This window comes from Lontra canadensis, unplaced genomic scaffold (assembly GCF_010015895.1).
Source record: "Lontra canadensis isolate GAN:19392208 unplaced genomic scaffold, GSC_riverotter_1.0 scaffold98, whole genome shotgun sequence".
NCBI lineage: Eukaryota > Metazoa > Chordata > Mammalia > Carnivora > Mustelidae > Lontra > Lontra canadensis.
The window spans coordinates 7,208,090-7,231,137 of NW_022631092.1; the positions used below are offsets into that span (position 1 = coordinate 7,208,090).

The 23,048-nt window shown below is 53.0% G+C and overlaps 1 protein-coding gene across 2 annotated transcripts; it reads right to left on the minus strand.

Annotated features, from left to right (window-relative positions):
* Positions 1–689: 689 nt before the first annotated feature.
* On the minus strand, positions 690–16,007 carry RPS6KL1 (ribosomal protein S6 kinase like 1). 2 transcript variants are annotated; one of them, XM_032837518.1, is made up of 11 exons: positions 15,900–16,007; positions 14,267–14,435; positions 13,318–13,442; positions 12,382–12,474; positions 5,950–5,997; positions 5,470–5,602; positions 4,225–4,833; positions 3,762–3,851; positions 3,515–3,597; positions 2,281–2,376; positions 690–2,000 (listed from the first exon to the last, which is right to left on the minus strand). In XM_032837518.1, exons 2-11 carry the CDS (start codon positions 14,400–14,402, stop codon positions 1,890–1,892), a joined length of 1,524 nt encoding a protein of 507 aa, XP_032693409.1. In that variant the 5' UTR covers positions 14,403–14,435; positions 15,900–16,007; the 3' UTR covers positions 690–1,889. The 2 variants fall into 2 exon arrangements, with proteins under 2 accessions (XP_032693409.1, XP_032693408.1); XM_032837517.1 differs by having other exon boundaries at positions 14,267–14,554.
* Positions 16,008–23,048: the final 7,041 nt, after the last annotated feature.

A 23,048-nucleotide genomic window follows, 5' to 3' on the forward strand; every position in this document is an offset into this window, starting at 1 on the left:
GTAAGCCCCATAAGGGCTGGGACACCACTATTCCGTATTCAGGGCCCAGCAAGGTATCAGGTGTGCAAGTGTGTGTTGCACGGATGAGGCCCAGAAGTTCAGAAGCAACTCACACTTCATGTGGCGGTGGTTGGAAGCAGTCCGGTCTGATAGCATAGCAAAAGAGCAGACTTAACAGACTCCCCCAGCTCTGACCAGCCCTACCCTTAATGTCTTTAATGGGAGCCACCACCCATCTTTGGGCTCACTGTGAGGAGGATTAGACTACTGTCCTGTCTCCCCCCTCCCCCCAGGTACCATGCCCCCCTTCTAAGACTTCTCTATTTCCTGCAGATTCCAGGGCCCCCTGTATGCCATCCCTTCCTCTCAGCTCAAAGCTGTGCAGGGCACAGGCTGGCGTGCCCTTCACCATCAGCCCTCCTTCGTACCTTCTAGTGGACCCCAAGCTCATGACTATCACGGAGCTTCTCTGAGGGAGCCTTCCACTCTCCTTCCAGCAGGACTGCTCTGGTCGCATTCAGGAGGCAAGAACACCATAGGCAATGGCAGGCTTTATTAGGGGACGGGGTGGGGAGGTATGGGCAAGCCCCAGGGAAAGCACGCGCAGTCTGTTTCCCCCAGCCTGCCCTTTGCAGGAGTGGTCCCTACCCCTAGAGTTGGGCCTTCACAGCCAGACGAAGTGTCAGGCGCCCCCTGGTGGTGGTGGTGAGACTGGATGGAAGAGGTTGGGGGCAGAGGTCTGGTGAAATTTCCTTCTTAGGTGCCACACCCCGGTGACACGGTGAGCCCCCAGGGGAATCAGAGGGCCCCCAAATCTGGGAGGGGACTGTCTTTGAGGTAACTACTTACCCCGGTTCCTCAGGGACCAGAAACATTTTTGGTTCTGGCTAAAAGCTTAGGCAATCATTCCATGTGTTTTGTGAAGTCACAGTGGACGGTGAATTGAATGGACCCTCAAGACGAAAATGCAAAATGGTAAATAGGACAAATGCCTGAGAGGGGAATTGTAATGGGTACAAAGTGTGGTAGTGGCTCCAGCCTGGAGGCCCATGGGGCAGGCTCCCCTTTCCACTCTGGTGGGCTAGCTGGGGAAGGGAGCCCTTTACTCTGTTTTCAAAATGATTAAGTGGCACTAAGTGACTCCCTCTTCCCTTATACTTATCCTGATTTCCCTCTCCTGCCTGCCTTTGTTTTCCCATCTGAAAACACGAAGGTAGGGGGCATGGTCAGGGTGGGGAGTGGATCATCCTATCCCCCCCCCCACCTCGCCTCCTGTCCACTGCAGCCACCTCCCCGCTTTCCCAGCCCCCCACCCCGTGCAGGCAGAGCCTGGGAGCGGGAAGAGGCCCCCTAGGTGCACGGCTAACGTGAGCAGGCTGGGCGGCCCTGGTCTGGGTCCACTGAGCCAATGGACCCGTATCCTCAGATGAGTCTCCAGAGATGTCCCACATGGGGCACAGAGCAGCTGCTGAGTCACGAGAGCTTGCAGTCCACTCAGCAGGCAGGCAGGAGCTCAGCACTCAGGCTGCGGAAGGCACCTGGAGCCCGGCAGGTCTGCGGTCAAGGGACAGAGAGCTGGTGGCTGGTGGGCGGAGAGCAGATGGGCGGAGAGGTCCGAGCTGCCCAGCCGGGTGAGCTCTCCTTGTCCCTCCCCCTTAGCAGTGACCAGAAAGGGTCTCCAGAGCTGGCTGGAGGCCGCCCAGGCCCTTCTGGGCAGCGGTGATGGTTACGACAACACCCAAGAGTGGTGCTGAGCGGTGGTGGGAGGCAGCTGCCCTGCCTTCTTCGCCCAAGGGTCACTGATGAGATGGGCCTGCTCTGGGTGACAGGCAGAGGGGAGAGAAAATCCAGACTAGTCCAGCAGCTTCCATGACCCACTCTGGCCCCTCTTACCCCCCCAGTTTGCTCCACTGGGTACTGCTGAAAAAGGGGTGTGCCTTGAGCTTGTCTACACCGCCACCTCCGGCGCCCAGGCGTCGGGCAGGATCAAACTGCAGCAGCTGTGGAAAAAGCCCAGTGGGCTTGACGGGCCTTCCCAGGCCCTTCGCTGAGGCCTGGGTTGACCTGGGGCAGGAGGCAGGGTGGGGGTCCTAGCCGCCACTCCCGGCCCACGAAACCCCAGTGTTGTTGGGATACCAGCATATGCAGATTTGTTGTCCCCATTCGCCCCCTGCACCCGCAGATGGCAGCCGTGGGGCTGCTGGTGGTGCCAGGGCTGCGCCCTCCCAGCTCCTGCCCTCCCACCCTAGAGGCTGCTGCCTCTAGGCCAGCGTAGCTCACCTCGGTCAGGAGGGAGGCCGCGGGGCGGCTGAGCCACTCAGGCAGCTGGAGCTGTGTGTGGGGCTGGATTCCTGAGGGGTGGCTCTGCGACAGGGCCTGGGAGAGACAGGGAAGGGGGTCAACCCCAGCAATGTCTGCCGTGCCAGCGGCAGCCAGGCTTTACTCCCCTCGAGTCACGGCCCATGGCGATGAGGAGGAGGGTGGTGCTTTGGAGCTACTACCTGCCGCGTGGCGAAGATGCCTGACATCCCTCGTCTGTAATTTCCACCACAACCCTCAAAATAAGTTCTAGGACCTTCATTTTAAAGTCAAGAAGCAGGCTCAGGGAGGTAAAGGGACTTATGCTGAGTTCAGGGTTTGAACCCAGGGCTCCCTGGCTCCACGCCTGCCAGAAGCATCAATCTTGGGCTGCATTCAGGGCAGGCACTCTGTCAGGAACAATAGCGGAACCTGTCTCCTTATGGAACGAAAATCTCCATAGCAGGCCATGGAATGCCCCTGTCAGGGCCAAGGCAGGAGCTCCCTGTGCCCCAGAACCCTGCAGTGCTGGAGCACGGAGAGGACTGTCGGGGGTCAGGCAGAGCTGCAAGATGCAACCAGGAGGAAGGCCAGGAGCCCTGGGCTAGAGAGACGGTGGGAGGCGGAGGGGAGAGAACCCCACCCTTGGGGCTCTCAGAGACCCTCTAGCAGACACACTGCATCCGCTCCCGTCATTTCCTGCTCAGCTGTAGTCTGGCCTTTCCTTTGCTGCTTGGCCTAACCAGCCCCCGTGTGATGCTGTTCTCACGGAGGAGCACAGAGGCAGAGCCCGCTGTCCTCCGGCCAAAACTGGACCTGACAGCCCAGACGGGTGGGGGTGGGGGGGAAGATGCCGTGGCCTTCCAGGGATGAAGGGTTGTGTCCAATCCCAGCCTCCCTCCGGAACACCCAGGTATTCTCTGGAAACCTTCCCTGACTATCCCAACTCAACTCTCATTTACCTAAGTTGAGGACAGTCTCACTAGCTCTAGCTGCTAGGGTGGCAGATGCGCTCAATGTGCCCATGACCTGGGCGGGAGCGGCTTCCCAGGGCTCTCAGGGCCTGTGGGGGCAGCTATGGGGGACGGGGAGGGGGAACAGCCAGGTCTTGGAAAACCAGGTAGCCTCAGCCCCGACCCTGGCTGGCTGGACAAAGCTGAGCCCATCCTGCAGTCGGGGACACCCCCAGGGCCCCACCCCCTGCCCAGCTACTCACGGTTCCCGTCAGCATTTCATAGAGCAGAGCCCCGAAGCTCCACCAGTCACAGGCTTCCGTCAGCTCAGAAATCCCCCCCACCTCTGTGGCAATAAGAACACACGTGTCCCAGCCTCACCCAACAGGGCTGGTCTCTCTACCCCTCCTCCCCGGACACGGCTCCTTCCCTCTGCCGCGCTCAGCCCCACGGCTCCACCCACAGAGGCAGCCAAGACCTCAGGCCCCAGAGCCCCTCCTCCCCTCTTGCCTGGGGCACTGTAGAGATTGTCCACGGCCTCCCTGCAGTAGTGGGGCTCCACCTCGGACCACTGGCCAAAATACGTGAGCCGGATGTGACCTTCTCAGCCAGCGTGCGTGGGGAGGACAAAGGGGAAGAAAACTTGTGTTTAGTTGTCCTGGAGCAGGTGGCATGGGGAAGGGGACTCCAGGGCTTCCCCCACGGGCCCAAAGCAGGAGCCAGTGGCTGCACTGGGCAGAGCCTCCCTAGGTCCCCTAAGGCCCAGGGACAACCGATATTCCTAGGAGCCGCTGCCCGGGACTCCGGCTCAACCTTGGCTGACTAGACTCGGCGGGGTCCCGCATGTAGAGGCCGGGGGAGGCCGGGGAAGCAGACGGCCTCAGAGGTCCCTGGGACTTTGAGGACCTGTCCTCCTCAGTCTGGGGGTAGGGTGAGGACAACCTGATCCCTCCTCCCTGGCCCGGGCGCCTACCTGCCTGGTCCAAGAGCAGGTTCCGGGGGTTGAGGTCTCGGCACAGCACCCCCTGCTGGTGCAGCGCCTCCAGGGCCAGCAGGGTCTCCGCCGCCCACTGCTTCACCTGCTCCTCCTTCACTCTCCAGGCGCCCCAGCCGGACCCTGGGCGGGCCCTAGCCACTAAGGGGCAGCTGGGACTCCTGCCTCGGCCACAGGCCCCCAGCACCCGGACGGCCCCCTGATGAACCCAAGGGAGCCCCCAAGAGGGCCTCACGTCCGAGCTCTGGCCAGCTCGACGCCTGGCTTGGAGGTGCAGGTGGCCACCTGGGGCCTTCGGAAAGTCCGAGGGGCAGGAAGTATGGGTCCTGGCGGAGGGGTCGCCTTCAGCCTCCCTCTGGGGCGTGACGGGCGGGGCCTCCCTGGCTGGGGGAAGTCCCTGGGAAGTCCGAGGAGGTTCCAGAAGGATTCTGTCCTGCAGGCGGGTGTGTTCCTGGGGGAACAGTGCTGGGGTCTGGAGGCCAAGGGGTGGGGTGAGTGGAGCCTTCATCCTCTCCGGGCTGGAGCCAGATCTGCCCCCAGACTGTTGGGGCTGCTCCTGGGAGAGCAGGTGCGACCAGAGAGTGCCTCCTGGGCCGTGCAGAGGAGCAGTGAGCATGGGGACAGGGGAGAAGAAGAGCACGTCACAAGCTGGCGCAAAACTGGCACAGAACCCCAAGGGAATTGTGAATTATTATTCCTACCCTTGGTGTGTGTGGTAGGTTCACCCGTGCTCAAATTATTATAATTTTTTTACTTTTTAGGGAGAACAGCAGGATGAAATTTAACCAAGTAAAAAAGGCCAGGCATGGCCCTGCAGTGACTCTATGTCATGGCCCAAGGACATGTCCCTCATTTAAAAAAAACAAGACAAAACAAAACCACTGTACTACGGGTGATGGGTTCCATGGCCCCACTGCTGTCCTCACTACCTCAGGCACCACCATCCCATGTGGCCACTCCAGAGAATGGGCATCGACTAGAAAAATGAAAAGAACCCAAACTGGAGGAAATGGTGGCACAGGGGACATCTGCATCAATGCTCTCTCCCAGCCCAGGACATGAAATTCCTCAAGATGTCCCTTGCCCCAGCCGGGTCCCGCCGTCCTCCCCCAGGAAACCTGGGTCCACTGCTCAGTACCGTGCCTCTAGCGCATTACCCCCTCCTCATGCTTGGTGTTTCATGGGGATGACAGAGGCCATGACACAGCCCCGAGGTCCCCTCACCTGGCACGTGCTCCAGCTGCAGGAAGATGGAGTCCTCACTCATGAAGTAGCGAAGCAGCTTGGTCATGTAGGGGACACCGTGCGGGATGATGGTCAGTCGCTCCCGGTTTGCCACAGGACACCTGGACAGGCTCTGGGGAGAGGGCAGGCAGGTCAGCGCGGCCCAGACCAGACGGGACGTCCTAGCCTGGCTTTAGGGGCAAACAGGTGATGGAGGTTAGAAGCCACCCCGGGGAGCAACCGCCTCCCTCCAGTTCCTGACCGGGCCTCACCCCTGCTCCCTCCACCCTCTGGAACAAGGAAGAGACCGGATGTGTGTCCGTCTGGGAGGCAGGGGACATGCTCAGCTTTTAGATTGGAGGGAGCCTGGTCTCCAGATACTGGTTCTGGGCAGGAGGCTCCTCAGAGGGGTAGGTGTTTCCAAGAGTGGTGAGAAGCCCCGGGGAAATGCAGGATGGCAGGGGACAAAGTGGCACCTGCCTTTACCACGAAGGTCCCTCCGGTCACTGGGTCCTGGACCAGCTGCACCTGCCAAGGTCCAGGAGGCACCAGTCAAGGCACAGGCTAGTTCCTGGGGCTCCAGGGCCCAAGCCCCAGCCCCCCATTTCCTCCACTGAGGCCACCTCACTCCCAGGCAGGGAGGAGGGCAGGCTGTAGTGGGGTAGAGTGTGCTCCTGGCCCCCCACTGAGCTGACGCCAACCCTGCCCTGCTCAGCCCCCTTTGTTAGACCTGCGGCATTAGCTCTGGTGCCAGCCCTCCGACCACAGGGTCTAACTTCCTGTCTCCCCACTCGGCTAGGAGCAATGTGAGAGCAGTGACTCCCCTGTCCAGCTCCATAGTCCCAGAGTCCTGCACGAAGCAGGGAGACCCCTCACCCGGATGTGGTGCATCGTCCCTCCTGCGGGGTTTGAGGGCGTCCTGACTGGGCAGGACCTCAGAGCCAGTCACCTGTTCTGATCTCTGACAGGTGAAGCAGCTAAGGCTCTGAGAGTGTGGCCCAAGGTCACTCATGGGCTGGGTCGTGCCTGGGCACACACAGGGTTGGCACGCTCATTTGGGTCCCTTCCCCTGCCTGCCCCTCCTCTTTTTTAAAATAGTCTTTCTCTCTGGAGGCGTCTTTCGAGAACAGCCCCCTTCTCCCGTTGCTTTTGGTCTGAGGCAGCAATATGCCAATGGCTGGGTCCAGGTGTTGTCTGGAGTTGGGCCCTTGACTCGTCTCGTGGTGGGCAGGGGTGGACCCCAGCCACAGGAGGGAGCAGAAGTGTGCCAGGACAGGAAAGCTGAAGATCTGGCTGGGTGAGGGGCATGTGGGGGCAAGCCCAGCACCCTGATGGCGTGCCTCCTTGGCTGGCTGCCTGCCCTGGAGGCACCCCCCCTTGGTGGCAGATGGGCCCCACTGTCCCCCCGAAGCCAGGCCACTGGGCAGTCACAAAGGCTGCATCCTAGGATTGGTGTGGGAAAGGGGCACTGCGTTTAAAACCTGGGCAAGTGAATTGATTTTCTCATCTACCAAACAGGAATTACAAATGCCCACCTTCCCTCGTTACTGGTTTGTTGCAGCCGTAAATAGAAAGGTCCTTTGTCAACCCACAGAATGGGAGAAGGTATTTGCAAATGACACTATAGACAAAGGGCTGATACCTAAGATCTATGAAGAACTCCTCAAACTCAGCACACACAAAACAGATAATCACGTTAAAAAATGGGAAGACACGAACAGACACTTCTCCAAAGAAGACATACAAATGGCTAACAGACACATGAAAAAATGTTCATCATCATTAGCCATCAGGGAGATTCCAATCAAAACCACATTGAGATACCACCTTACACCAGTCAGACTGGCAAAGATGAACAAGGCAGGAAACAACGTGTGTGGGAGAGGATGTGGAGAAAGGGGAACCCTCTTACACTGTGGTGGGAATGCAAGTTGGTGCAGCCACTTCAGAAAACAATGTGACGATTCCTCAAGATATTAAAAATAGAGCTTCCCTATGACCCGGCAATTGCACTACTGGGTATTTACCCCAAAGATACAGATGCAGTGAAAAGAAGGGCCATCTGTACCCCAATGTTCATAGCAGCAATGTCCACAATCACCAAACTGTGGAAAGAGCCAAGATGCCCTTCAACACACGAATGGATAAGGAAGATGTGGTCCATATATACAATGGCGTATTATGCAGCCATCAGAAAGGATGAACACCCAACTTTTATATCAACAGGAATGGGACTGGAGGAGATAATGCTGAGAGAAATAAGTCAAGCAGAGAAAGTCAATTATCATATGGATTCACTTGCTTGTGCAGCATAAGGAATAACACAGAGGACATTAGGAGAAGGAAAGGAAAAATGAATTGGGGGGAAATGGGAGGGGCAGACGAACCATGAGAGACTGTGGACTCTGAGAAACAAACTGAGGGCTTTGGAGGTGAGGAGGGTGGAGGGATGGGTGAGCCTGGTGGTGGGTATTAGGGAGGGCACGGATTGCATGGAGCACTGGGTGTGGTGCATAAACAATGAATCCTGAAACACTGCATCAAAAACTAATGATGTACTGTATGGGGACTAACAACACAATTAAAAAAAAAAAAAAGGCCCTTTGTGGGCACCTGGGTGGCTCAATCAGTTAAGTGTCTGCCTTCAGCTCAGGTCATGATCCCAGGGTCCTGGGGTTGAGTCCCGTGTCAGGCTCCCCCTGCTTCTCCCTCTCCCTCAGCCTGCTACTCCCCCTGCTTATGTTCTCTCTCATTCTCTTTCTGTCAAATAAATAAATAAAATCTTAAAAAAAACAAAAAAGTCCCTTTGTTCCTATAAAGGCCAGGAGAAGGCCAGTTACCACATTGGCCACACAAACTGCCTCTCTGAACCTTGTTCAACTGCAAAATGAGGTCACGGCCATACCTCCCTTAGGTCAGTAGGGGGAACCTCTTAAGGCAGACAAGTCTAACGGTGGCCTGCCCCTGCCTTGCCACATGCCCTCCCTCAATAATCTGTAGTGACTGTTCCTAACATTGTCGTAGGGAAGCCCCATGCTGGTTACAGAGCACTTACCCTGCACTAAATGCTTTATAGAAATTACTTAATTTTAGCCCCACAGCCCTACAAGGTGTCATTAGTGACCCATTTTATTGATGAAGTTCAGGTTCAGAGAGATTATGTTACCTACAGTCCCACTGCTAAAAAGGAGGTAGAGGTAGGATCTGAATACAGACAGGGCTGATCCCAGAGCCCTGGAGACCTAACTGCAAGGGGGGCACAGCCAGGTGATCAGGGCACCTGCCCTCCCCTCTGGGCCTCAGCGCCCTCCCCAGTCAGTGTCCTTCCTGAGGCAGCAGTGACGCCTGCCTTCTGACCACTAGAGGGCTCTCCTCTAACAGCCAGAGATGGAACCCAGCCTGGTCCCAGCTCCTTGACCAAATTTGGGCAACGTTTGAAAAAGCAAGAAAGAAAATTCTGGGGTCATTTAGGAGAATCGAGTTTCCCACAAATACTGACACCCTGGATAATTCCCCGCTATCCCTTGCCAAATGGGATTCCCTACCACCTTGCCCTGGCCAAGGTCCTCTCAGAGAGAGTCCAAAAAACCAGCGATGAAGGCTGGGGAAACCAGATTTAAAACTTGATCAGTATACTGGAACAAGTGTGTTTAATTATATATATATATATATATATATATATATACACATATATACACACACACACACAAATATACATATGTATACAGATATATATATATATTTTAAATACACACATGCATGCATATAAACAGACCTCTATCTATTTAGAAAGAATTAGACCAAAACATTAATAGCAATTATCTTAGAGCTAGGTAGGATGGTGTGGAATATATACACTGTTTTAAACTCCTCCCTCTTTCATATATGAAGAGCAGAGGGGCATTTTCCCCTTTAAGTAAGCAAACAAAAAAATCCTTCTCTTTTGCTCAGTGCTATGGGGGACAGAGCACTAGCTATTCACTTTACCATATGAACCTCCATTTCATTCTCTAGAATATAGACAATTATTAAAATGCAGCACTGCCCAAGGGCACCTGGGGGGCTTAGTGAGTTAAGCATCTGCCTTCAGCTCAGGTCATGACCATGGGATCCTGGAATTGAGCCCCACATTGGGTTTCCTGCTCAGTGGGGAGCCTGCTTGGGTCCCTCCTCCCATCCCTGCATGTGCTCGCTCTCTCTCTCAAATAAATAAATAAATCTTGAAAAAAAAAATGCAGCACTGTCCAATAGAGCATGAAAGAAACATGGATCTGCACTGTCCGACAGAGAAACCACTAACTGTACGAAAAGCTTTCAAGCCCTTGAAATGTGGTTGGTGTGAATGAGAAGCAGAATATTCAATTTTAACTAATTTTCACTTCAATAGTCTTATGTGGCTAATGACTAGTGGATGGGGCTGCACAGTCTAGTGCTCTCTCCCTGGGGCAACTGGAGGGTTTAATGCAACAGTTTTGCAAATGAGAATGTGCCTTACTCATGTCAGATGAGTGTTGCTTTTTGGAAGGTAGAAGGTAGTTCTGGGCACCCCTTTTTCACCTTTTCATAAAGGGATTTTCTTTTCTTTTTCTTTTTTTTTTAAAGATTTTATTTATTTATTTGACAGAGAGAGATCACAAGTAGGCAGAGAGGCAGGCAGAGAGAGAGAGAGGGAAGCAGGCTCCCTGCCGAGCAGAGAGCCCGATACGGGACTTGATCCCAGGACCCTGAGATCATGACCTGAGCCGAAGGCAGCGGCTTAACCCACTGAGCCACCCAGGCGCCCCAGGGATTTTCTTTTTTTTAAGATACCCACTGAGATCTTGGGACGCGGAACAATGAAAACTTCAGTGAAACACAGCAACCCTTTCTTTGAAAATGCCCAAAGTATCAAAATCCCAGGAGGTTTCTCTCTCATGGAGCAACCAAGTCCAGAAGTTCCAAACAGATTCCCTGACTCCAAGGCCTACAGGCGCCTGGGACGGGAACCAAGGGGGCAGGGCAGGGACAGGAGCAAACCCGAGGACCAGTGTCCCATTAAAACCAGCAACCCCCGTCACCCCGACCCCTTGCTGCCACGTGAGAATGTGAGCCAGCATTTCCAGATCTTCCAATTTTGCAGGAGAAGCAGGCTCTCTGGACTTCTATGTGAAACCTGCCAATTTTCAAATGTTGGTAAGGAATGATGATTTTAAAAAACACCCCTGTGTTTGAGCCAAAATAACTGAAAAGGGAAGCAGGACCTCAGGAGGGAGGTGGAGTAGGTGAGCCGGGTGCCCCAGAAAGGGTAAGGGTAAGGGAAGAAAGACAATCTCAAAACAGAATGGTTGGGCTTGGCCTTAATGTGTGCTTTCCATACGCACAGGCCTCAGAATATTGGATTCTGAAAATGCTTTGCATATGCGTGTCCCGGGGTCAGACAGATTCGGGAAATTCTATCACAGGCCTCCTTCTCGGAAACAGCACGGTATACATTTGCATCCCCAAAGCTCGGCAAACTCCGATAATTAAAAAAACAAAGTCGGGTCACTGTAACTCCCTGTAACCCACACCGGTTGGACCTGGAAGCCCCCTGTCCACACCGCCTATCGGTTCAGTGGGATCCCACGTGAGGAAAAGGTGGCGGCTGTCTCCTCCTGGCGGGTCTGCGGGAGCTGCTGTGTTTGGCCGGGGCCCGCACAGCCCAGTGAGTGCCGCTGGAGGGAAGGCAGATGGAAGCCGGCCGGCCCTTGGCTGACAGACTGGGGCCCGTTCCAGAGACCCAGGGAAGCAGCTGGAGCGCGGCTGGGGGACGGGAAGCCTGCACGCCTCCCCGCCCACCCTTGTCGCTAGCATTTAGAACCATCAAACACGTATCAAATGTTTCAGCGTGTGCCAGGCCTTTCCCAAAAATTATTTCATTTTAGTTCCCACATGCCCCCTTTCGGGGGAGGATTCTTACCCGGCTTACAGATGAGGAAACCAACGGGGAGGTGATGGGTTTTGCTGCGGCCACACTGGGCATGCAGCGGGCGTCCTCTATGGGCTCCCAGGCCCGGCAAAATCCCCCAAGGCGTGTTTAAATTACAGACTGCCTGGGCTCAGCCCTGGAAATTCTGACTCCCCGGGCCCGGGGTGGGGCCCAGGCATCTCTTTTTAGGAAGCTCCCCCAGGTGATTCCGATGAACAGCAGTTTGAGAACCACGTAGCAACTGAGTAGCAACTACTCAGGTGTGGCCTGGGTTGGGGCAGAGGGCAACCGAATACTGGGTCAGATCTCATCTGACCCAACTGTCTGGCCTTCTGGTTCTCCCGCTCTGATGAGTGTCCCACGTTCAGGTTGGAACGTTGGCTCCTATCCCCCTGCCTGCCCCACAGGAGGGAAAAGGGCCTCAGGCGGGGTCAGGATGAGGGTGGGCAGGGGAAGGGCAGGGGATGGGCAGAACTGTGGAGGCCCTTCTGGGTGCCGGGACCCTCTGCAGGACAGGCTTTAGGAGAGGAATGTAAAATTCCACCACAGGAACTCCTCAACCATACTCGGGGAGTGGGGGGAACTCCAGCAGGCCTGCAGGCCTGGGGTGCAGAGGGAGAGTGGGTGGGGGCCTGTGGGGAAGCAGAAGGGGAGTGAGCGGGGCAGTATGTGCTGGCGGGGGCCCCGGGCACTGCCTTGCTGGCTTCTGTCTTGAATCTCTGAGGGAGTGGCTCTCTGAGCTCCAGGGCATGGAAAAGGGGCTGTTGCCTCTTCTGCTCCCCTTTTCCTCTCCAGGACCCGACTGATGTGTGCTGGGGGGAGAAAAGGGTGGGGAGCCCTGGACACAGCTGCTCTTCTCCCCTGGGCCCTGCTGACCCCTTGCCAGCCCCTTCTCCCCACCCACCACCCCCGTCTGCCTACCCCATCTCCTTCAGCACCAGAAGCAGGGCCGTCAGCTTACTCACCTTCTCGATGACCCCGACCACCCTACAGCCCCTCAGCTGCTCCAGGGCAGAGCTCAGTGTGCGGATGGGCCGGAGCCTCAGCGTGCTGAAGCCCTGCAGAAGTGGGAGACAGACCCCAGACTCAGGGCCCAGCCTTTCTCAGGCACCGCTTCCTCGCCAGGCCCTCCTCCAGCTGTCAGGACAGTAGGAGGCACTAGGGGGCAGACCTGAGGTCCCTGGAGCCCAGGCCTCATAGGGAGGGAGAAGCTGTCCCTGACTGGCAACGGGCCCTCCCCGGCCCCGGCTGGCCACACCGCCCTCTACACTCACCCCCGCCCCCCACCAACCCCCCTCCAGGACCCAGGGAGTCCTCAGGCTTCAGATCCCGTCTTGAAAGCCCCACCCAAAGGAGGCAGCCACTCCCAGGGGTGGGGAAATAACCCGGGCCCATGTGGGTCTCAGGGAACATGGCATGTAGCCCAGGCACCTGCTTTAGGGGAAAGCAGCCTAATAAGATGCAGAAGAGAAAACACATTTCCAATGTGGTGCATTTCTTGAAAAACTCCGAGTGTAAGCGGACCCACGTGGTTCAAACCCATTCAAGGGTCAGCTGTGCTCCCTGAGGCCATTCAAACTTCACCAGACAGGGGAAACTTCGAGTGTGTACACATGGAGCTTGTGTACGAGCCATGTGTGAGAGTCTGGAGGGGTGTGTGTGTGTGTGTGTGTGTCCTGTGCGGGGGTGAGACTGGCCAGGAGATGATTCACTAAGTGTCTGAAGATGAAGGAACTAGCTGGGTGTGGGAGATGGAGGGAGCCAGCGGGATAGCAGGGGGACAGCCCTGTCCCTGGCACGCAGCCCAAGACAGGAGGTGACAGCCTTCTGGCCTGTGGGGAGGCAGGGCTCAGCTCTCTCCCCCCAGAGCCCCCAAGCCTTTGGGGAGCCGGTCTCCTCACCGTGCCAGGGCTGGCTCCCCCACCCAGGGTCTTCTGCAGGTGGCAAGTGAAGATCTCCTCGGCCCGCCGCAGGTACTTGGTAATTTTCAGCTTCACAGCCTCACATCGCTCCTTGTTGGGGTCGACTGTGGGGTAAGGGGGTCACCAGGATCCACCCTGGCCCCGGAGGGCTGGCGTTCCCACTCCCGCCGCCTGCCCTCTGCTCTCCAGCAGAGAGGGCGCCTGCTTCTGAGGCTGGTCTGCAGACCTTGCCCCGACTCGGCGCCCTAGCCCTCCTCTGGGTGGGAGACATACCCTGGGGGAAGGAGCAGAGTGGGGATTTCCGTGTCCGTTTACAGAGAAGGAGACAGAAGCTCCCAGAAAACACCCCTCTGCCATCTCTGACACCCAGTGCGAAACGGCCAGAGTGGGGACTGGAAGAGGAACGAATTCACTGCTCAGTCGGAAGCGCCGGCGGTGGGGGGCTTGTGGCAGGGGGGTGGGACCCGTGAAGCAGGGCCTGACTCCTACTGCACCTACCCCCGACCCCCACTGCCCTCAGGGGGCACCTGGCCTCAGGACCAGCCTCTCCCCTGGAGAGACAGTGCCTCACTTTGCCCTGAACAGGCTGCTCTCTCTTTCTCGGGAGCCCCAACGGTTCAAACCTCAGCTCTGCCAATGAGAGCTATGGAAACTGAAGCAAGTAATTTAACTGCCTGGTGCCTCGGTTTTCACATCTGGAAAATAGGAATAAAAGTAATTCCTCTATACGACATCGACAACGCATAGAGTTATTCCCATTACTGGGAGGGAAGCCCTTAGACCAGGGTCTGGCATATAGGAACCGCTCGCACAGGCATCCTTCCCAGAGGCCCCGCTTGCTCACTCAGCACAGACAGACGGAGGACAGGCTGAGCCCCAAGCCGACCCTTCTGCAGTGGCTCCCACCCCCGGCGGGTCTGGCCCTCACCGTGCACGCCACGCAGCAGCACGTCCACGCCATTCTGGTAGTGGTTGAAGGCGGCCTCGTAGTCCTCACTGACATCACGTTCCAAGGCCAGCCGGATCTGCGTGGCGGCGTCCACCAGGTAGTCACGCTTGGTCATGTCAGGGGCCCCAGGAGCCACCAGGTTGCGAATCTGCTCCAGGTACACGCGGGCCTGAGACCGAGCTCGAGAGCAAGGCTCAGGCTCCAGGCCAGGTCCCGGAGGGCACTCGCAGGCCACCAGGCTCATGGTTGCAGCCCTGTGCTGGTGACCTGAAATAAACAGATGCCCCAGGGAGGCCACGGCTGGGAACAACACCCTCATCTGTACCCTGCTTTCCTCCACTGGACACTGGGAGACTAATGTTCACCTCCAGGGGCTGGAGGGATCAGAGCTGGTGCAGGGAACATCCCTTTACTGGGCAGACCTTCTCTAAATGGTGATAATAGAATAATAACATGTTCGGGGCTCCTCCTTTCAATTCAAATTCAGATCAACAGGTATTTCGTGAGCACTGGAGAGAGCTGAGGATATCTGTGATCCAGAACGTCCTTCCTGGGGTCTCACAGACAAACTGGTGTCTTGCACATGGTAAACATATGTTGACTACATGCCAAGGCTGTTCCTCATATTGTTCCCTCCATCCTGCCTGTTCTCCTGGTCATACTCCTCCTACAGGAATCTCATTTATCCTTCAGGGTTCAGCTCAGTGGCACCTCCCTGAACAGGAGAGTTGCCCTGCTTTATTTCTATTTCCTTTGGTGCCGAGGTCAGCAAGTGAGGACCCCCAGAGACCCTGGCAGAGCATTAGGCACAAGGCCTGGCCTTAAACCTGTGGGCAGATGAGCTGATGGAGGGACCGATTCTGGATGGAGGTGGAGGAAGGAGGGCAGGGCCAACCCTGCCCCAGGGAGGCAGCGGCACTATCCTCTTGGCTGGCTGAGTAAACGAGGAGGCCACATGGCCTTCAAGGGCCTGACAGCAGCTGCTCCCGGAGCAGTGTGACACAAGCGGCCAAAGGGAGAAGAGCAGTGGCTTCAGGAAAGGAAGGGACTCTGAGAGCGGCCAGCAGAGCTGCCTCCCCCACCCCACCCCAGCCTCAGTGGCACCTGTGCTCTCTAAGGCCCCATTGAGAAAGGCAGGGCCTGAACTTCCAAGACTAGGCCACCTCTGGCTCTGCGGAGAAAGGGACTCGATAGAGCAGGATGGGGCGGGGAGGGAAACCCACATCTCCAAGCGGGGAGCTGAACCCTGGCCGGGATGCGGCTAGGGTATGGAGGGAGGGATGCCGCACCCTTCTTGCTCCGCCCAGCCCCCCGGGGACCAGCAGCTCTGAGGCCTGTGTAGGGGTGGGGTGGGGGTGGGAGTGCCAAGGCTGAGGGGCTGGGCTGCTCGAGTCAGGCCCCCGGGCCATCCCGCGGGGCTGGCTCTCGCGGGACAGGGCTGCGGGGCGGTGCCTGGACACGGGAAGCGGAGCGCCCAGCCCGCGAGTCCCGGCACGCAAGGTGCGGCACCCCGCGCGAGCGAGACGGAGGAAAGCGTGCTGGGGGCGTGAGAGGAGGGGACGCCCTCGCCAGGAGGACCGGGGCCCGGAGGAGGGGCCGGGCAACCCCGTACCTGCCCGAGCCAGGAGCTCGGTCCGCGCGGCCGGACCTACCCCTGCCGCCACTGCCCCTTCACTCGTGCGGAAGACCGTGCGGCACCCGCGCCGCCTTGCGCCCTCCGACCGGGTGCGGGGGTCTGGCCGGGTGCGGCCTGCCCATTGGCTGCGGATGAGCTCATTCTCCGGCGTTAGAATAAACCGCCAATCAGCACCCGGCTTCGCTTCTGAGGCTCTTAAAGCCCCAGCATCCGCGAAGCCGCACCTGGCAGAGGGAGCGGGGTGGGCGGGAGGGGGTTGGTAATCACCCGGAGAGCCTGCTTCAGAAATCTAAGCCAACTAGGGGAGCAGGGATGGTTCAGTCGGTTGAGCTGGGACTCTTGGTTTCAGCTCAGGTCATGCTCTCATGGTCCTGAACGAGCTCTGGGAGGGCCCTACGCTCAGCGAGGAGTCTGCTTGAGTTTCTCTCTCCCCCTCCCCATTCTCTCTGTCTCTCTCTCAAAATAAATAAATTTTAAAAAGAAAGAAAGAAAGAAATCTAGGCCGACTAGAAAACATGCATGCCATTTCCGGGACTTTTCTCATTATTTCATTCGTTCATTCAGCTATTTAATACTTTCATACTGAGACATGACTATGCAGGAGGAAGGAGATGCTGAGACCCAGCTCTGGAACTGACAGCCTCTGCTCACGTCTTCAGGTGTTTACAGTCTAGGGAGGGATCTAGGGATTAAAGAACTACAGAATACAGTTGATATTTCATTCCAGTTGTGATCACATTTGTGTGAGAGGAGCACCACAGGGCCTATGAGACTCACAACAAGGGGAATGACCTGGTCTGGGGGTCAGAAGGCTTTCCAGAGGAAGCGATAACCGAAGTGGGCATACAACCCTCACTAGCACCCCAGTACTGCACTCATGCTGTCCTTAGTGCACTGCATCTTCCCTAGATACATTAACATAACATACATTTCCTAAAACCCAATGCCCCCTCCACTATCCTCACTCCCAGCCAGAGACATGCTTCCTTCTTCCCTTGAAAACACGGGAGCTCTCTTCTTCTGTTTGCTATCTGCCTGCCAGCCAGGTCTGCACCCACACAATGCCTGCCCACCTCTTCCCACAAATGACCTCTCTGTGACCCATCAAAGGCCAGACTTCCACTTGGGATCAGCCCTATCCCATCACCTGCTCAAGGAAACTTCTCCAGCAATTCTCCCCTCTCTGTCCTGCATCATTACTTTTTGACTCCCACTGGATTGTTCTCATCTGATACAAGCATAATGCTGATTCTCCCATTTTAAAAGCAGAGCAAGAAAACAAAACAAAACAAAATCACTCTTGGCCTCCCTTCTCCCACTATCTACCACCCTAGGTTTGTAGCAAAGCTCCTTGAAAGAGAGGTCTGTGCTCACCGTCTTCAATTTCTCTTCTCCTCTTCTTTCTTGAACCTGCTCTGATGAGGCTTTCTTCTTCAGCATTCCTCTGAAACTGCTCTTGATCCAGGCACTGGGGAGGCTCAGTCGGTTAAGTGGCTGACTCTTGATTTGGACTCCTGCCATGATCTCAGGGTCATGAGATTGAGCTCTGTGTGAGGCTCCAAGTGGGCTCCATGCCGGTCATGGAGTCTGCTTAAAATTCTCTCCCTCTGCTCCACCCCCCGCCACTTACTCTCGCTCTCAAAAAAAAAAAAAAAAAAAAAAAAAAAAGAAAAATGGGGTGGGGGATGCCTGGGTGGCTCAGTCTTTTGAGCACTAGACTCTTGGTTTCAGCTCAGGTCATGATCTCATGGATTGTAGGATGGAGCCCCACATCAGGCTCCACATTCAGTGAGGAGTCAGCTTGAGATTCTCTCCCTTTCCCTCTGCCCCTCCCCTGCTCTCATGCATGCACACTCTTTCTCTCTTTCAGATAAATAAATAAGCAAAATATTTTATAAAATGAAATTGCTCTTGGTTAAGTTACCAATGACCTCCTGGTTGCCAAACCCAATGGTCATTTCTTGGTCCTCTCTCTTTCCTCTCAGAAGCATCCAACCCAGGTGATCATGCCTTTCTCTCCAGGCTTCTGGACCCCATACTCTCATGGTTGCCCCCTGTCTCACTGGCAGCCCCTTCTTCATCTCCCTTGATGGCTCCTCTCCTCCTCTCCAGTTTCTGAATGTTAGAGTGGCCCAGGGTTCAGCCCTTGGTGTTTTTCTTCCCTCTATCCCTCCTCTCTTAATGAAGATTGCATGTAGTCTTATGACTTTAAACAACATTCTTCTATATGCTGATGGTTCTGTATATCTATTTACAGATATCTTCTATCTTCTGTATCTCTTAGCCTTCCCCTGTCTACCAGACCTAAATACTTAATAGCCTAATAAAACATCTCTAATTCAACAAGTCCAGAACTAAAGGTTTAAAACAGCCTACAAAATTGGAAAAAACATTTGTAAATCATTTATCTGATAAGGGTATAGCATCCAGAACATAACAAGAACTCGTACTATTCAATAAAATGACAAATAACCCAATTTAGAATAGGCAAAGGATTTGAGTAAACACTTCTTCAGAGAAGATATTCAAATGGCCAATAAGCCCTTGAGAAGATATTCAGTATGGTTAGTCATTAGGGGAATACAAATTAAATAAATACAAATTAAAACCACAATGTGATATGACTTCACATCCACTAGGATGGCTATGATTAAAAAAGATAGACAATAGCAAGTGTTGGCAAGGACCTGGGGAAGTTGGAACTATGACACATTGCTGGTCAGAGTGTAAAATGGTGCAGCTGCTTTGGAAAGCAATTTGAAAGTTCTTCAAAAAGGGTTATATGCCCATATGACCAAGCAATCCACTCGTGGCTTTCTCTAAACTCCAGAAAACTGGGGCGCCTGGGTGGCTCAGTGGGTTAAGCCTCTGCCTTTGGCTCAGGTCATGGTCTCAGGGTCCTGGGATTGAGCCTGCATCGGGCTCTCTGCTCAGCAGGGAGCCTGCATCCCCCTCTCTCTGCCTGCCTCCCTGCCTACTTGTGATCTCTCTCTGTCAAATAAATAAAATCTTTAAAAAAAAATAAGCTCCAGAAAACTAAATACATATGTCCACATGAAAACTTACACATGAATGTTTATAATGACATTATTCATAATAGTTAGAAAGTGGAAATAATATAAACATCCATCAACTGATGAATAGATAAATAAAATTAGCATATCCATATAATGGAATGTTATTTGACCATAAAAATAATGAAGTACAGGGCGCCTGGGTGACTCAGTGGGTTAAGCCTCTGCCTTCATCTCAGGGCATGATCCCAGGGTCCTGGGATTGAGCCCCGCATCGGGCTCTCTGCTCAGCGGGGAGCCTGCTTCCCCATCTCTCTCTACCTGCCTCTCTGCCTACTTATGATCTCTCTCTCTCTCTCTCTCTCTCTCTCTCAAATAAATAAATAAATAAATCTTTAAAAAAAATAATGAAGTACAGATGGGTGGGTGAACATTGAAAACATTACGCTGAGTAAAAGAAAGTAGCCACAGAAGACCGCATATTGTAGGAGTTCATTTATATAAAATTTCTAGAACAGGCAAGTCCATAGGGACAGAAAATAGATTTCAGGGACAAGGGAATGGGGGAGTGGCTAAAGAATATGGATTCCTTTTCCAGTTCAACAAATATTCTGGATTTAGTGTGATGGTTGCAACACTTGTCAATATACTAAGAACCACCAAATTCACATTTTCGAAAAAGATTTTATTCATTTGTTACAGAGAGAGAGAATGCGAGCACAAGCAAGGGGAGCGGCAGGCAGAGGGAGAAGCAGGCTGCCCGCTGAGCAAGGAGTCCAATGTGGGACTCGATCCCAGGACCCTGGGATCACAACCAGACCTGAAGGCAGCCACCTAACCGACTGAGCCACCCAAGTGTCCCCCACATTCATATTTTAAAGAGGTGACTGGTATGTGGATTATATCTCAATTTAAAAATTATCAAAATGAAAAAGAAAAACACTGAATTCTTGATCCTTCCTGACCTGAAACTCCATCTAAAGCCTCTTCCAGCTCCATCCTTCCAAATGCTCAGGCCAAAAATGTTGGAGCCTTCCTAGCATCTATTTTCTCACCCTCTAGATCCAGTCCTTTAGAATATCATACAGGTTTTTCCTGCAAAATATATCCAGACTCTGAGCACTTCTCTCCCCTTCAACTTCTCAACTCCTCCTCGGCTGTTGTGACTTTGGGACAGGCCCCTTCCTCACATACCTGATTTACTGTTGGAGATTGCTCCCAGCTTCCTGAAGCACAAGTCAGATCCTGTCCCTCTTCCACTCCAAAGTCTGCCAGGGCTCCCATCCCTCTACTATGAAAAACTCAGTCTCTACTATGACCTCCAAGGCTCTCAAGGTCACCCTTCTCCATTATTTCTGCAGCTTCATCTCCTTCCAACCTCACTGACTCAACACCAGCTGCTCGAGCTTCCTCGCTGCTTCTGGAACATACCTGACAGCTCCCACCCCAGAGCCTTTGCCTTGCAGCTGCACTCTGCCTGCAATAGTCTGGAATACTCTTGGACCTCTGCCTGGTCAACCCTAGCCTTACTTCAAGTCATTGCCCTGCTGTCGCTTTCTTGAGAGACCCACTCTGATTATACACTCCCAACACCCCATCTCCCTTACCTTGCCCTGCTTCTTTCCCACTGTACTCAACCCCAGTAGCATACAATGTCATTTACTCTATGTTTATCTTCTTTCTCTATGTTTATTTTCTTTCTCTATGTTTATTTTCTTTCCTTGCCTCCAGGTAAGATCCACATGGGCAAGGGCCTTTATCTGCTTTGTTCACTGACTTACCCCAAGCAGCTAGAACTGCATTCTGGACATAGTCTTGCTCCATAAATATTTGCTGAATGAATGAATGAGCTCCGAAGGATGAGAAAGCATTAATAAAGAAAAGTACAGGGAGTGTTCTGGGCAGAAAAATGGTGTGCATAAATGTCTTCACAAATTAAGGGAGAAAAATAACATTTGCACATCAAACGAATGGCCTGGCATAAAACCGTTTGATAAAATTTAATTCTCATTCATGATAAGAGCAAACCCCTTCCATAACAACTCTAAACAAACTTACGAACCTACTTCTTAGCTTGATAAGGGGTTATCTGCTGGAAACTCAGGGCAAACAGCATGTGTAAAGGGAGAGCAGTGGAAGATTTCCCACGGTCCAGACATCCTCTGGCATATGGTAGGATCACACTTCTCTGCCCCTTTGGAAGGGGCTCGGCCAAGGGACTTGCTCTGAAACGTTAATGGACAGAACAAGAGTGACCGGGATGAAGCTTCAAACAGTGCATAATTCATGCCAGCCCTTCCCTCCCACCTCGGTGATCATGAAAGCACGGGTCCGTGGAGGCACGAGGACTCCATCAGCCTGAGTCTCTGAGAAACAAGGAACGTCTCCCTGCCCCATGACTTGTGTTGCACGAGAGGTGTGAGTGAGAAGTGAATTTGAACAAGAAAGAGAATTATTGTGTAAAGCCACAGGATTTGGGATTGTTTGTTATGGCAGCCTACCCTGACCTATCTGGAATGATACACCCAATGCAGTTAGAAGTGAATCAATGCCTCCGCTCTTCAAAAATATACTGGAGGTTACAACTGATGCCACAAGAAGCCAACAACAAACAAGAGGTTTAATGACTGGGAAGGAAGAGGCCAAAGTGCGCGTTATTGGTGGTGATGTGATTATCTACCTGGAAAACTCAGAGCAAAAATTGATGAGTTCAGCAGAATGGTTGGAGGCCAGATCAATATTTACAAATCAAGAGCTTTTCCATATATCAGCAATAACAATTTGAAAAGTTAATAATAATTTTTAAATCCCATTCACCATAGTAACAAAAACTGTGAAATACTTATGAATGAACTAATTAGAAATAGATAAGACCTTCATGGTGAAAACAATAAAATTGTAATTGAAAGACACAAAAAAGACCCAAATAAATGGAGAGATGTGTTGTGTTTTGTAATAGGATGACTACCTTTGTAAAGATGTCGGTTCTCCCCCTCCCCCAACTAATTTAAAACTCCAATGTGATTCCAGGCAAAATCCCAAAAGGACTTCTTAGAACTTGAGCAGATGCTTCTAAAATTCCTATGTTTATTCATTCTCATCACAAAACCTTGTGGAGGGCTTACTATGGGTCCAACTCTGTTCTAGGTACTGAGGATACAGAGGTGAATGAAACAAACAAAAAAGCCCTTCGTTCCTATGGGAGAAAACCAATGATAAAACATAGAGGTATAGGTACATAATATCTCATGGTGATTATACACAGTATTTATAAATGGGCAACAATAACCCCTTGAAAAAGAACAAATAGTGAGGGTTAGGAGGTCAACTTACCAGATCAAAAGATATATCACAAAGCTGCAGTTTTAAGAACAGTGATGGGTACACATCAATAGAGGATAAGAATAGAATAGAACCCAAAATGAAACTCGTGCATCTAGGGGGATTTGACTTAGGATAAAGAACCCATTTCACACCAGTAGGACAGGATGGATTCTTCATGAGAGGGACTGGCACAATTAAATTAACTTGTGGGAAAAGATTAATTCCTACTCATAAATAAAAAATAAATCCAAGTTTAAAATTCTAGATGAAAAAGAACCAGAACAACCTCAAATTTTTAGAAGAAAGCATCGAAGAATGTCAGCACGATCTTTGGGTAGAAAGTGCCTTTTAAATATTCCTGGGGTGGAGGGGTATGTGATTATACATTTTGGAGGTTGGTTTTGACCATTTGAAGTAGAAATACACCTAATCTATGACCTATCAGTTCTACTTTTAGATATTTAATCCAGGAAAACACTTGCCCACATACATAAAGATGTATATGGAGATTCATGGAAGCATTGCCTGCCATATCAAAAAATTGGGAAAAAATTTCAAATTCAATATATTTTGGACCATCAATATAGAAATGAATTAATGAAATGTGGCATTTTATATATTGAATTATTATTATTCAGCATTTTAAGAAAGACTTATTTAGGGGCGCCTGGGTGGCTCAGTAGTTAAGCATCTGCCGTTGGCTCGGGGCATGATCCAGGGTCCTGGGATCCAGCCCCACATCGGGCTCCCTGTTCAGTGGGAAGCCTGCTTCTCCCTCTCCTACTCC

What these genes read in the sequence shown, in the direction of transcription:
- RPS6KL1 (XM_032837517.1), bottom strand. Translation starts at nt 14,531, where the DNA reads ATGAGCCTGGTGGCCTGCGAGTGCCCTCCGGGACCTGGCCTGGAGCCT. An exon ending in GCAGCTGGAGCACGTGCCAG is followed by an intron (nt 4,834 to 5,469) that starts GTGAGGGGACCT and finishes TGCACGGCCCAG; the next exon opens with GAGGCACTCTCTGGTCGCAC. An exon ending in CCTGCTCTTGGACCAGGCAG is followed by an intron (nt 3,852 to 4,224) that starts GTAGGCGCCCGG and finishes CTGGCTGAGAAG; the next exon opens with GTCACATCCGGCTCACGTAT.